Source organism: Myxocyprinus asiaticus, chromosome 36 (assembly GCF_019703515.2).
Source record: "Myxocyprinus asiaticus isolate MX2 ecotype Aquarium Trade chromosome 36, UBuf_Myxa_2, whole genome shotgun sequence".
Taxonomy (NCBI): Eukaryota; Metazoa; Chordata; class Actinopteri; order Cypriniformes; family Catostomidae; genus Myxocyprinus; species Myxocyprinus asiaticus.
Genome location: NC_059379.1, coordinates 33,596,399 through 33,612,356, shown reverse-complemented (window position 1 = coordinate 33,612,356; position 15,958 = coordinate 33,596,399). Strand labels below are relative to the sequence as shown.

The window sequence follows — 15,958 nt, the reverse complement described above, 5'->3', positions numbered from 1 at the left end:
AACAACGAAACACATCATCAACACAACGTAACACTTCAAGGACTGACAAATGAATGAACAAAACTAGAGGGTATTTGAACACAAGTAGCTAAATGAGGGAATGGAATACAGGTGTGGATGATGAAGAACAGATGGAAGTGATGAGGGCAGTGCACTATGGGATATGTTGTCCGGGAGAAAACTTCACAATAAGAGTCCTTGAAAAACAAGAGGTAGACAGACTGTGACTGTCTGATCTCATATAACATGGTTCATTACATGTATCACGGCAAGTCCTAGGTGAAATGTCCACTGTTTAAAAACTCTTAAATTAACAAAACCAAAACCTACCCTACCCTAACTTAACCGATAGTGTCATAAAAGCAAATGTGAAATTAAAAATGATTCTTCTATGACACTTTTGCTAATGCTTAGACATACTTTCCAGGATTTGTACACCCATGTAGTTGATTATGAAATGCAAACCTTAAGATGTATCATATTATAAGTTATGCACTATGGTAAAAATGTTTTGATGTGATAAGATTGCATTGTGTGAGAAACAGGGTGAAAAGTACATGTTTATGAATGGATCATCTGGCGTTTTACTGGTGATTTGTGTGAAAGTGAAAAAAAAAAAGTAATTGTTGTAGCACCTCAGGTATTCATTTTAACAGGAAATGATACGCTGCGATGCGCACAACGAGGCACATACACGTCATTTTGGAATAATGTACAGATTTTGCTCTTATGCAAAGAAATTGGTACTTTTATTCACCAAAGTGGCGTTCGACTGATCACAATGTATAGTCAGGACATTAATAACGTGAAAAATTACTATTACAATTTGAAAAAAAAAAATAATTCAAAGATTTCTCATCAAAAAATCCTACGCATGCAGCAATGACAACTTTGCAGATCCTTGGCATTCGAGCTGTCAGTTTGTCCAGAAACTCAGGTGACATTTCACCCCACGTTTCCTGTAGCACTTGTCATAGATGTGTCTTGTCGGGCACTTCTCACACACCTTACAGTCTAGCTGATCACACAAATGTTCAATGGGGTTAAGATCCATAACACTCTTTGGCCACTCTAACCTTTTCTTTTTGTTTTTTTCTGTTTCAAAAGTAGCTTTTTCTTTGCAATTCTTCCCATAAGGCCTGCACCCCTGAGTCTTCTCTTTACTGTTGTACATGAAACTGGTGTTGAGCGGGTAGAATTCAATGAAGCTGTCAGCTGAGGACATGTGAGGTGTCTATTTCTCAAACTAGAGACTCTGTACTTATCCTCTTGTTTAGTTGTACATCTGACCTTCCACATCTCTTTCTGTCCTTGTTAGTGCCATTTGTTATTTGTCTTTGAAGACTGTGGTGTCCACCTTTGTATGAAATCTTCAGTTTTTTGGCAGTTTCAAGCATTGTATAGCCTTTATTCCTTAAATCAATGATTGACTGACGAGTTCCTAGAGAAAGCTGGTTTGTTTTTTTGCCATTTTTGACCTAATATTGACCTTAAGACATGCCAGTCTATTGCATACTGTGGCAACTCAAAAACAAACACAAAGACAATGTTAAGCTTCATTTAACAAACCAAATAGCTTTCAACTGTGTTTGATATAATGGCAAGTGATTTTCTAGTACCGAATTATCAATTTAGCATGATTACTCAAGGATAAGGTGTTGGAGTGATGATGGCTGCTGGAAATGGGACCTGTCTAGATTTGATCAAAAACGACTTTTTTCAAATAGTGATGGTGCTGTTTTTTTTTACATCAGTAATGTCCTGACTATACTTTGTGATCAGTTGAATGCCACTTTGGTGAATTAAAGTACCAATTTTCTTCCAAAACAGTAAAATCTGTACATTATTTCAAACTTTTGGCCGCCAGTGTAGGTATAGTAACTTATACTATAAGACAAAGTTGTTTAAATGCCTATGTTTTGGATAGACCATGAATAAAATACTGTACAAATGAAACATTTTTCATTTGATGTTTTTTTTTTTTTTCTCTTGATTTTTATTATAATTTGTTTTATTTAAAATTGTGGATAGATGTAAAACAAAACAAAATATTCATAACAGATACATAAATAATAAGTCTGACATCATCAGTGCAACACCAGATTCACATTATGTACCACTTAGGTCATGTCCACACTCATACATTATTGTTTGAAAATGCATCTTTTCTCTATGTTTGGCCTTCTGTCCACACCGAGACAGCAAAAACTGAGCTTTTTGAAAATGATCTCCCAAGTGGATACATTTGAAAATGCTGTTGTAGGGTGGACTAGGAAAATGGACATATCTGAAAACAATGACGTATTAGATGACGTGCAGTGTTGTCAACATTTAGCGACTTTTCAGAACCCTTTAGCGACTTCTTTTCTAAAAAGCACCTAGCGACAAATCTAGCGAATTTTTTGACAAACCATAGCTACTTTCTGTAGAGTAAAGCACTTGCCGTGTGAGCACGAGGTTTTGCTTTCCTGCCGCAGGCACACCTCTCTTTGCGTCTACTCTATTCAATGAGTGGCAGACAGAGGAGCAGCGCATTCAGTTGACCGCACGGCAGAAACAGAACAAATATGTAAATGAGAACAGCTTTATTGGGCATTTGGCAGTATTAAAATACAGTATATGAGCATAGAAAGTAGGAGAGAAGCAAACAGATTTAAAGGGCTGACACAAGGCGGAATGCAAATACAACACGATGACGTCATGAATATGCTAATTAACGCATGACATCATCTAGCAACATTTAGCGACTTTTTGAGCAGCCTTTAGCTACTTTTCATTGAAAGTAGTTGGCAACACTGGTCATGTGACGATCAAGATGGCGGCCCGTGTTATAGCGGCGCTGTTGTGCCTGATATTCACTTTAATAGCATTGTTAAAGATAAATGTTACTTCATACAACATTCACATTGCTTCAAAAGCAACGGGAAATTTACTCGGAATTGGTGTCCGGCGACGGAACATGAGGACAATTGCATTTCAGACCGTACATGCAACAGCAATTTTTCGCACGTGCAGCAAGGGGATTTAAGCGTTTTCTTATGTTTCAGTGTGGACAAGCAACTTTTGGAAAATGCTTGAAAACGGCAGTGTGGACAGAGAGCATTTCGAAAACGAAAACACTGTTTTCAAATGTATCTGGATTAATGTAGATGTAGCCTTAAAGCAAATGACAAACAAACAACAATTATAACATACACTACCGGTCAAAAGTTTTGAAACACTTAAAATGAAATGTTTCTCATGATCTTAAAAATCTTTTGATCTGAAGGCGTATGCTTAAATGTTTGAAATTAGTTTTGTAGACAAAAATATAATTGTGCCAACATATTAATTTATTTCATTATAAAACTAAAATTTTATTTAAAAAAACAGTTTTTGAATTTGATGACTTGGACCAAATAATAAAGAAAAGCAGCCAATAAGTGCCCAACATAGATGGGAACTCCTTCAATACTGTTTAAAAAGCATCCCAGGGTGATACCTCAAGAAGTTGGTTGAGAAAATGTCAAGAGTACATGTCTGCAAATTCTAGGCAAAGGGTGACTACTTTGAAGATGCTAAAATATAAAACAGTTTTGATTTAGTTTGGATTTTGTTTAGTCACAACATAATTCCCATAGTTCCATTTATGTTATTCCATAGTTTTGATGACTTCACTATTATTCTAAAATGTGAAAAAAATTATAATAAAAAATGAGTAATTGTTTCAAAACTTTTGACTGGTAGTGTATATACACCGATCAGCCACAACATTAAAACCACCTGCCTAATATTGTGTAGGTCCCCCTCGCGCCGCCAAAACAGCGCCAACCTGCATCTCAGAATAGCATTCTTAGATGCTATTCTTCACACCACAGTTGTACAGAGCTGTTATCTAAGTTACAGTAGACTTTGTCAGTTCAAAACAGTCTGGCCATTCTCTGTTGACCTCTGTCATCATACAAGGCATTTCCATCTGCAGAACTGCTGCTCACTGGATGTTTATTTTATTTTATTTTATTTTATTTTTTGCCACCACTTGGAGTAAATTCTAGAGACTGTTGTGTATGAAAATTCCAGGAGATCAGCAGTTACAGAAATAATCAAACCCATCTGGCATCCATGCGATTATTTAATCAGCCAATCATGTGGCAGCAGTGCAGTGCATAAAATCATGCAGATACGGGTCAGGAGCTTCAATTAATGTCCACATCAACCATCAGAATGGGGGAAAAAAAATGATCTCAGTGATTCGGACCGTGGCATGATTGTTGGTGCCAGATGGGCTGGTTTGAGTATTTCTGTAACTGCTGATCTCCTGGGATTTTCATGCACAACAGTCTCTAGAATTTACTCCAAATAGTGCCAAAAACAAAAAAACATTCAGCGAGGGGCAGTTCTATGGACGGAAACGCCTTGTGGTTGAGAGAGGTCAACAGAGAATGGCCAGACTGGTTCAAACTGACAAAGTCTACGGTAACTCAGATAGCCATTCTATACAAAATAATATAATCTCTATTCTGAAATGCGGGTTGACGCTGTTTTGGTGGCACGAGGGGGACCTAGACAATATTAGGCAGGTGGTTTTAATGTTGTGGCTGATCGGTGTATAAAAAGCAAGCTAAAGTAACAAAAACAAGAAAGACTCATAACAGTAAAACAAGTTTTATAAAATGGATCATTTAGACACCTAAAATCAGGATGGGCCACATTCAAAACAGTTGTTAAATACATAAAACTCATTTATAATTGTAAAACTCTACCTTGTTTTGTGCCTTATGGTGCATTCACGTCATGTCAGAATTGTCGTTATTATGAGATTATGAATTTAAGCATTCATGTACTTGTAGAACATGTAATTCGAAGTGGTAAATTTGGAATTCTTTGAAAGCTCCAACTTGACAGTCGTAGTGTCAAGTAAAAAGTACCAATATGGCAACAGCCTCAACAGTTAAAGGTAGCTTACACATTTCTGTTGGATATGCAGTTTTATTATGATATTGTTACTTTGAGTGTTTTCTTAGTTCTTAAAGAATTGCTTACCCAAAAATGAAATTTATCTCATCATTTACTCACCCTCATGCCATCCAAGATGTGTATGACTTTCTTCTGCAAAACACAAATGAAGATTTTTAGAAGAATATTTCAGCTTTGTAGGTCCAGACAATGCAAGTGAATAGTGGCCAGAACTTTTAAGCTCCAAAAAGGACATAAAGGCAGCATAAAAGTAATTCAAAAGACTCCCGTGTTTAAATCCATGTCTTCTATAGCAATATGATAGGTGTTGGTGAGAAACAGATCAATATTTAAGTCCTTTTTTTTTTTACTATAAATGTTACTTCCTGCCCAGTAAGTGCTGATATGCGCTAAGAATGAGAATTGCCAAAAACAAAAGAAGAATTTGGAATTGAAAGTGAAAGTGTAGATTTAAAATAAAAAAAGGACTTAAATATTGATCTATTTCACACCCACACACACATTTTATAGCTTTTGAAGACATGGATTATTTTTATTCTGCATTTTTGTGATTTTTGGAGCTTTAAAATGTTGGTACCCAATTCACTTGCATTGTATGTACCTACAGAGCTGAAATAGTGTTCTAAAAATAATAATTTGTGTTCTGCAGAAGAAATTCATACACATCTGGGATTGCATGAAGGTGAGTAAATGATGAGAGAATTTTCATTTTGGGATGAACTATCCCTTTAAACATTTTGCAAGAACATATAGAGGCAAATAATTAATGTAGATATAAATATTTTGCTATTATCAACAACAACAACATTTTTGGCATTATGAGTGTTATCATAGAAACAAATAACTTCCGAGATCTCAGAGCTGCCATCCCGAAATTACAGTAACTCTAACCATTTAAATATATATATATATATATATATATATATATATATATATATATATATATATATATATATATATATATATATATATATATATATTCCTTGTCCTGACTAGTTTGGACACATCCAGCTCTCTATTTCCACATTACTCCTTCTTCTTCTTTCGGCTGCTCCCGTTAGGGGTCGCCACAGCAGACCATCCGTGATCTGCATATTTGACTTAGCTATTTCCACATTACTCCATGTTTCTTAATTAATTTTTAATAATAATTTGAATAAACATTTTTATGCCTAGTAATAAGTTCATTAGCCTAGCTGTAGACTGTTTACCACTGCCAAGTGCACTACCAGCGCCACTAGGTTTTGAATCAGGGCTAAAAAATATAACAGCAAAAAAAAGTTAGAAAATTAGCCAGATAGTAAAGGTTAGGATTAACTTGCAAAATGGATATCAAATTATGTCAAATAAATTAATTGGCTGATATTTTTTGTTAGTAAAATGTATCATCTGTTCATGACCGCCACGCTGCGGCTGTGTTTCCGTCATTGTTGGTCTTGTGTAGGAGAGGATAGTTTGCTGACGTTTCCAACTACTTACTATTTACGGTTACCATGCCTAATTTCCATAGTCACAACCACTTATCAAAATTGGGCAAAAAGTTTGTCTGTAAAAAAAAAAAGGATGGTATAAAATTGTAACCTGAAAAATGATGTTTAAAAGGAATAAATGTAGCTGTAATATACACTACCGGTCAAAAGTTTTGAAACACTTGACTGAAATGTTTCTCAGGATCTTAAAAATCTTTTGATCTGAAAGTGTATGCTTAAATGTTTGAAATTAGTTTTGTAGACAAAAATATAATTGTGCCATCATATTAATTTATTTCATTATAAAACTAAAATTTTTAGTTTTTGAAATTGATGACTTGGGCCAAATAATAAAGAAAAGCAGCCAATAAGTGGCCAGCATATAGATGGGAAAATGTCAAGAGTACATGTCTGCAAATTTTAGGCAAAGGTTGACTACTTTGAAGATGCTAAAATATAACACAGTTTTGATTTATTTTGGATTTTGTTCAGTCACAGCATAATTCCCACAGTTCCATTTATGTTATTCCATAGTTTTGATGACTTTACTATTATTCTAAAATGTGAAGAAAAAAAAATTATAATAAAGAATGAGTAAGTGTTTCAAAACTTTTGACCGGTAGTGTGTGTGTGTGTGTATATATATATATATATATATATATATATATATATATATATATATATATATATATATATATAATAAATAATAATATTAATAATACTTGAGACTTGTAACTGAAAAGAGTTTACTTTCATTAATGTTTCTATTTCACAGATTCAAAATACCTTAGACGCTATATTGGCTCCATAAACATGGCTCATCCAATCATAATTTATAGTCTGAACTGTCTGTTTTATATACTGTCATTCTGTCCATCCCTACTGCTAACTATAATTGTTCAACTCTTGACATCAGGAGATATGTGTGTGTGTGTGTGTGTGTGTGTGTGTGTGTGTGTGTGTGTGTGTGTGTGTGTGTGTGTGTGTGTGTGTGTGTGTGCAGCACAGTACGGCAAGATTGATGAGCAAACCCCCACTTGTTCTGAACTTATTTGGCGCTCCTGACACGTCAAGGCACATTGGATATGGTCCAAAGCTTAACGCTAGCTAAACATCCTCTTCGGCTAACGCAGAGCAGTGGAGGTTTCCATATCATTATATAAATGCCCACAGAGCTCCATATCACTACTATCACAGCAAAGCCTGCCGTTCCACTCACAGACTGGCTACTGTGCTCATTCCAAATTACTCCAATTATGCCACAGCATGAGAAATTTAAACTTATTTAAAGTCAGGTAAGCTCAGCCAGAGAGTCCACTCTTATTGTCTGGAGAGGAGAACATGTCGGTTGACTTGCTGTCCAGTTTTCTGTATTTGTGTTTCATCAGAAAGCTTTTATGTAAACGCATGTATTTTCTATTTTGATGTGGGCCGAAGCAGACACCTTAATTTTCTGCCAGCGTTCTCTTTGAAGTACTTGTCAGCATTTCGTCAAAACATGCAGTAATGATTTCTGTGAAATTAATAAGTGGACTTCTGTTGTCAACAGAGAAGATAAAGTTGGTGTGAAGTTTGACTGTTAATTAGAAATGATGGTGAGGACTTGACTTACTGTTATTACCCGCCTGTTAACACAGTCAGCCTTCTTAAAGTCAATGTGAAATGTAATTCGCAACCCATTTTACTTCAGTAATCTTGCTTATTTCTGTGTGAAATAGTATAATGAATGAGACAAAAATGTAGTTCGGGACTTGATTTTATCCATTGGGAAATGATTGGATTGTGAAAAGTGGGTGTTACAGTACATTAAGTACAGAATGAAGGTAGGTGGTTGGAGGGGAGGGGTTGAAAAGTAAGAGGGATTCATAACAGCTTCTGAAAAGGAAAATCATTCACTGCAAAGAATCTTTTTCTTGATCAGTATTTTTTGTGTTGTTTTCCAAAGAATGAAGGTCTAAAAGCCTTAAAACAAGATAAAGTTACTCGTAAAGCAACATTTCCCAAGATTGCATTGTGAATCCCATCAACAAAACAAAGACAAGAAGAAAAAGACCAGCCTGATCTAATGAACATTACGTAATAATGGCAGTATTTTTGCAAAACGAAATGACATGCCTTATTACATGTTTCGCCACAGTTTACTAGTAAAATGTCTAGTGGGAGGCACCAAAAGCGAGTGAAATGGTGTCATAATCAGATGATGTTTTCAAAGCTGCACTACATAACTTTGTGCTCTCTAGCAACATCTGTGGTTGAAACTTAAAATTGCAAGCAATGTGCGGAAGAACACTTTACGTCAGTCGTGATTCGGCACTGCTCCTCTGCGCGGATGAATCTCATGATTTGAGCTTACCTGGACATTGCTTGTGTGTGATCATGACTGGGGGTTATTAAGAGCCAGAGTCATAATAACATGCTATTTTCATGTTGATATTATGTTATAGGATTAAACATTTAAAACGGAAATATTTCTTATTTACATATTTTTAATTAATTAATTAATTTGACACTTATAGTGCTTTTCTGACACTCAAAGCACTTTTACATTGATAACAAACCACCACGAGTTGCCAGCATATTTTTATATGATTTTTTAAGTGTTCTGAATAAGGATGGATGACATAAGCCAGTGAGCCATAAGCCAAATCCGACCCGACAGCTCACAATACAAATCATTTTTATAGGCTTATCATAGTGAATTCAGGTAATGTAAGGACATTGTTTTGAACAATGATTGTTTATATACTCAAACAATAATGTCAATTTGTTCACTTTGAAGCAAAAAAAAAAAAAAATCTTATGTAGTGCAGCTTTGGGTGAATATTAGGTGGAGGTATCAAGGAGTAAAACATAAATCCCTCGCCTAAAACCTTAATCTAAACCTAACCATTAGTGTCTTCAGAGCAAATGAGTGATGAACAAGACAGACATCCTTACCCTAAACCAACACCTAAACCTAACCAATAGTGTCCAAAAATAGAAAATGTAATGAAAAGCACATTATCTGAAGCAACCACGTCACTTATGATACTTTTGTTTCTTGTGTCAGCTTGTGTGTTTGGCTGGGCTCGAACCTCAGTCTTCTGAGTCCGAAGTCCAATACTTTATCAGGTGAGCAATTAAGTTGAATTGTAAATGTGCCGTTTCCTAAAAAAAACACGCTACATGTAATGCAATATCCTAAATTCTTAACTTGAGGAATTCACAATAGAGTAACTTCTAAAATGTAGCCGATACTTCAGTATATTCATTATATGTTATTTCAGGAGCTCGGGTTTTCAGGAAAGTTTTCTCATGTTGTTTAATCTTACATATTAATCTTTACTTGTAAATATTTTATACATTTTCCAAAACATGTATACATATGGTTAAACATTGGTCTGTTGCAGAAGTAACGTTTTTTTTTTATTTATTTTTTTTTACTTAAAATTTTTGTTGCCGTTGACTGAAATAAATGAATATAACAATATAAAATATTCACTCAATTTCTGAAAGATTTCCATCAAAAGACAAAAAATAAGATCAAAGAAACATTTGTGTGAAAATTAAAACTGTGAGATAGTAAGACTTGTTTTTGGAGAATATATGTTGATATAAGTTTAGTTTTCTTACCCCATTAGCATATCGTTCTTTCTTGTTTTAAGCATAAATCTCACAAAGTTTAGAGAGGATTATGTTTAAAACAAGAAAAAAAAAAATCTTTCACTGGGATAAGACAAATACTTTAATCAAGATATATTAATGTATGTAAATGTATCTTGTTTTAAGCATGTGTAGGTATTTTTATTGGAAAACAAGACTTTTTTATTTTTATTTTTAGTTTTTTATTTTAGTTTTAAAGGCAAGCTATTAAGTTATTAAAGTGAGTTAATTATTGTTAGTCTTAAAATTTATCCCAAATTATCATGAAGTATTGAGAAACATTTTCTATTTGGAATAACATGCACAGATAAATAGTATGCGATGACGGCAGAAATGTGCTTTAAAAGGTCAGTACTGTCCATTTTAATTTTAGTGTTGGGTTTGAGTCCACCTTAGTCAAGTCAGAGTCAAGAAACCCCTTTAGTGGCTATACACTTACAATTATTAATTCAAGTTTTCGTAACGTAAGGGTTTCTTGCAACTGGGCCTTGGTCTTTAACCAATCAAGTTTGAGTCAATACAGAGTCTGAACTAGATTTGTTGAGACCGGAAAGTGAATACGGTTATGAATCTGAATTTAAATTGCAACTATAAACTCAACACAGCCTGTAAATCGATATTTTAACCTTCTTTTTAACCTTCACAATCAATGTGTCAATATCAGGGGCTCAGCTATCCATTTATGGTTATAGCTGGACTCGAGACCATACTCAAGTCCGACTCTGACCTCGAGAACGAGTCCAGACTTATTTGAACTCTATTTGATTTTGTGTTAACTTAAAGGACAGAGCTTCAGTGAACCCGATTTCATGTTGCCTCAAATTTTGGAAGCATTCAGGAGTGAAATACCTCAAACACAACCACAAGCACTCTGATACTCCTGCTTCTTCAAAGTGCAAAAATTCTAGCCAGTGGGCATGCAACTAGGTTAGTTTGGAAATAGGGTTTTGAGATGAAAACAGCCAAAAATCTGTGTTTTCTATGCTAGTTTCATGATACACATAAAGTGCACTGATTGATCATTCACAGTATTGCCTGGTCACATTAATAAAAAAATAGCTTTTGCAAGACTTAGCCATGCTTAAAATGAATGACACATGTCACAGAGTACATTTTTATTGGGTAAATGAGAGAGTCCTCTGGTCAGATTATCTCTAAACACAGGCAGACAGACAGGTGTGATTTCTCAGGAGATCCACTTCAGTTAAATCAATGATATTCCATAAAAAAAAAAAAAAATATATATATATATATATATATATATATATATATATATATATATATATATATATATATATATATAAAATCCATTATTGTGTACTAAGACAAACATCATAACGGGAGCAGCACACTAATGTTCCTACAGACACTGTGTGACTTCCACTACGCAAGCAAGCATCATGTGTAGTGCTTCTATATTGAAGTTTAATTAACTTTCGATTGATTACTGAAAAGATGAATGCTTTCATTACAGGCCTTTTGCTTACCTTAGCAAGCGATAAACAACGAACACAAAGTTCTGCCATATCCGTACTGTTATCTTTGTCTTGTTTGTTTTCCTATTTCATATATATATATATATATATATATATATATATATATGCACAGGGCAGTTAGCCTAAATATTTTCAAATAACCAAAATAATGATGATCTATTGCAAGCTCTTTTGGAATTTTTATTATGTGCAGGATATGAATTATATATATATATATATATATATATATATATATATATATATATATATATATATATATATATATATAAAATTCAGTTTTCACTTAAAGGTGCACTAATTAATTATTTCCCCATCAAAAGATTAATTGTAATTTTGAAACATATGTATAAAATAATGAGCACTCACATGAGATGAGGACTCTAATCATATCAGTAACCTTATAAAAGCTGTTTTATTCAGCATGGGGCAGGGGCACCCTCATGGGGGCTGCCATTTTAGAATCATATGACCAGGTGAACACTGCTCGCTTAATCTCAGTAACTGTCTTGTTATTGGACACTTTCACTCTTGGATTAAATTAATCATGGCTGATTGTGAATAGTACATTTCTACAATGGCATCTGTAACTGAATTCTATTGATTTTGAATGATGCTGCATCCACACCAATAGGTGTCACTGTGAGTCCAAGATGACACAAGCAAAAAGTTATTTAGTGAACCTTTTAAAAAAATGGCAATTCTTTATACTGTATAAGTAATCACATTTGCACTAGTTAAAATGTTAATCCTTGATTTAAAAAAAGAGACCATTAGTCACGAAAATGCCCATTCTTGATATCAAAAATGAAATTTCAACTAGAGGTCTGCAATTCCACGGAAGTATCACAGGAGTCATGGGACCTGATTAGATTGACTGCGGCGCGTGATAACATTTTCGTGGAAGTGGGAGTGGGTGGTACTTCTGTGAGTTGTGGGTGGAAGCGGGCAGTCAGAGAATAGCCTTTATATATGCAGGTGCATCTCAATAAATTAGAATGTCGTGGAAAAGTTCATTTATTTCAGTAATTCAACTCAAATTGCGAAACCCGTGTATTGGTGGGTTTTTGTTAAATGTGAGCCAAAATCATCACAATTAAAAGAAGCAAAGACTTAAACTACTTCAGTCTGTGTGCATTGAATTTATTTAATACACGAGTTTCACAATTTGAGTTGAATTACTGAAATAAATGAACTTTTCCACGACATTCTAATTTATAGAGATGCACCTGTATATATAAATTTATGGATGCAAAAAAAATTATATATATATATATATATATGTATATGCATCAATTTATCCAATCCTTATTTAGAGCAGACTATGCAAGTATATAATTGGGATTTAATCTAAAGTCTAATTAACATGATGTAAATTAACATAATGTTATCAAAGGATGTGATACTGGGATTGGAAAATGGTGAATTTAGTGTTAAGGAACCAACCACAGGCAAGTCAAATGGGCATCATTTTCACACGTCGTCTCATCTGGTAATAGCATTAACAGAAAAATAAAATGTTCTTTGTGTAAACTTGCCTATTTGTATGGCTTTTGCTCTCTGTGGAAAACTAAATGATAGAGAGCAAGTTAACATGGAGTAAAATTTATCGGGAGCAGGCTGATGCAGGATAGAAACTTGTGGGAGCAAACGGGAGCGAACATCTGGGATAGCATGAGGGAGTAAATGATGAGAGAATTTTCATTTTTGGGTGAACTATCACTTTAAAGCATTTGATCTCTTAATTATATATGAAACGCCTCATATCATGGAACACATTTCTGTGCAAAAACTTGAAATAGCATTCATAAAGCGAGCAGTTGAAGTAAACATTGAATGAACCTTTTGTCCCTGACTTCAATACATATTTTGGTGCTTGATTGTTGTAGATTGTTCTTTTAAGAATTGAGAATGTCAAGAAAGCCTCTTCAAAGACCTGTCTATCAAAAGGTTGAGTCTGTCATTGACTATTTCATCACTGTTTGGCCCCTTCGGGTTTTAGCTTTGGCAAAAGTAATTGAGTTTTGGCCCTACCCTTTGCCTAAGGAGAGTACACACTATCTATCTATGTCTGTAAAATTTATAGCCAGTCTTTGGCCACTTTGTTTTGTTGCTTATCAGAGCACCACAAAAGCACTTTGCTAAAGTGTCAAAGAGGTGCTTTCATGCACAAGTGCTGGAGTGATAATAAGCAGATAACACAGTTGGGAGTGTGTTTGATGCCATTAAAGCTGGTATTTAAGGGGGCTCTAAGTGGAGAAACTTGTGAGCCTGTGGTGGGGAAGGGATGTTTTACTGTCCTGATGGTCCATTTGTACATCCTGCAGGCCAGCTCTTAACTTTATGATTAAAAACTGTTGGCAGGCTTTATATTGGTGTCTGTGAGCTAAAAGAGACGGAATAGAACAGCACTGTGCACCAGTCTGACCACTGCAGGAAGTCGAAAATGTTGCTGGCATTTTTGTTGATTGTTTCATCACCCTGCTAGTAAAACAACTGAGTGTGTGTGTGTGTGTGTGTGTGTGTGTGTGTGTGTGTGTGTGTGTGTGTGTGTGTGTGTGTCAGACAGTGTTCGGAAAGCTCCTTCGAAACTGTTGCTTCCCAAGCTACAAGCTGCTCATAACCTAAAATAGATAAACTAAAGTCAAGTTACTCTTTTAAATTAGTATTTAGCTACACTTCAGGCTGCAAACAAAAAGTAACTAAATTTAAGCTATTTAAAGTGATAGTTCACCCAAAAATAAACATTCTTGTATCATTTTCTCACCCTCGTGCCATCCCAGATGTGTATGAATTTATTTCTTCTGCAGAACACAAATTAAGATTTTTAGAAGAATATTTCAGCTCTGTAGATCCATACAGTGAAACTGAATGGTGACCAGAACTCGGAAGGTACAAAAATGACATAAGGAGGCATAAAAGTAATCCATATGACTCCAGTGGTTAAATCCATATCTTCTGAAGTGATATGATAGGTGTGGATGAGAAACAGATCAATATTTATGTCCTTTTGTACTATCAATCTCCACCTTTTATCAGCCCCAACCAGTAGGTGGCTGAATGTGAAAGTGAAATTGTAGATTTAGAGTTAAAAGAGGACTTAAATATTTACCTGTTTCTCATCCACACCTATCATATCGCGTCAGATGATTTGGATTTAACCACTGGTTAATGCCTTTTGGGCTTTCAAAGTCACCATTCACTTGCATTGTGAGGACCAACAGAGCTGAAATGTTCTTTTAAATGTTTTATTTGTGTTTTGCAGAACAAAGAAAGTCATACACATCTGGGATGGCATGAGGGTGAGTAAATGATGAATCGGATAATCTTATTTAATTCTGCAATCCGTTCTGATTAATATTACTTTAGTAAAGCTGTCTGATATATGATATGTGTCAGCTTGGGAACAAATGCCAGTTACTAATGTTAATGTTTGGGAGTCTGGGGCATGTGCATAGATAGTTTGAGGGTTACAGTTACAGATTGCTGGGGTAACTAAAACGGAAAATGAAATCATTAACAAGGTATTCTTTAGTATTGTATAATGTGTAATAAGAAGCCTTTTTATCCTATATTTGATACCTACTGTGCCATTGTAGCATTGATAGTGTCAAAACAATAATTAAAATGTGTGTGTGTTTGTGTTCATGCAGGCCACTGATCTGGACTTGGGTGTTAATGGGCATGTGCGTTACCGACTGGTCAGTCACACTGATCTATTCAGAATCAGCTCTGATGGCAGCATCTTCACCATTGTGCCTTTGGACCGAGAGGAGAGGGGACAGTTTGATTTAGTGGTGGAGGCTTGGGATGGAGCCAAAGACCCTCGCCGGACCACCCTCACACTCTCCATCACAGTTCTGGATGTGGATGACAACAGCCCGGTGTTCTCCCAGTCTGCATATCATGCAACTCTGCCAGAGAACAGCCCAGTGGGCATGGTCATCCTTAATATCAGTGTGAGTTACACAGAGACATAACATGAATATTCACGAAAACATGACGTGAACAAATTAGCCTTTGGAAAACACTTTTTGCGCACTTTCTAAACTTGACAAGATACGTTTTGAATTCATGCTGTGTTTCTGAATGGAAGTTAATTTATGTGGAATATGTAGCCAGTTTACTTGTCTCTGTTGAGGGACCTTTAGAAAACGGCTAATATGCATGTACCCTGCTAAAAGGAGAAGCTTAAAGGGATAGTTTACCCAAAAATTTTAATTATCTGATCATTTACTCACCCTTATGTCATTCCAAACCTGTTTGACTTTCTTTTCTTTTTTTTTTGTGGAACACAAAAGAATAATTTTGAAGACTGTCTGAGATGTTGTTTTCCATATGATAGCATACAGTGAAAGCACCATAAACATGACTTGTGAGTTCTATTTCTTCAGAAGT

At 35.0% G+C, this 15,958-nt stretch overlaps 1 protein-coding gene across 1 annotated transcript in view; it reads left to right on the top strand.

Annotated features, from left to right (window-relative positions):
• pcdh15b (protocadherin-related 15b) overlaps positions 1 to 15,958 on the top strand; it is a 423,399-nt gene that overhangs the window by 241,890 nt on the left and 165,551 nt on the right. The window contains exon 20 of the mRNA XM_051673714.1: positions 15,214 to 15,519. Coding sequence (XP_051529674.1) covers positions 15,214 to 15,519 — 306 coding nt within the window. The remainder of the gene's footprint in view (positions 1 to 15,213; positions 15,520 to 15,958) is intronic.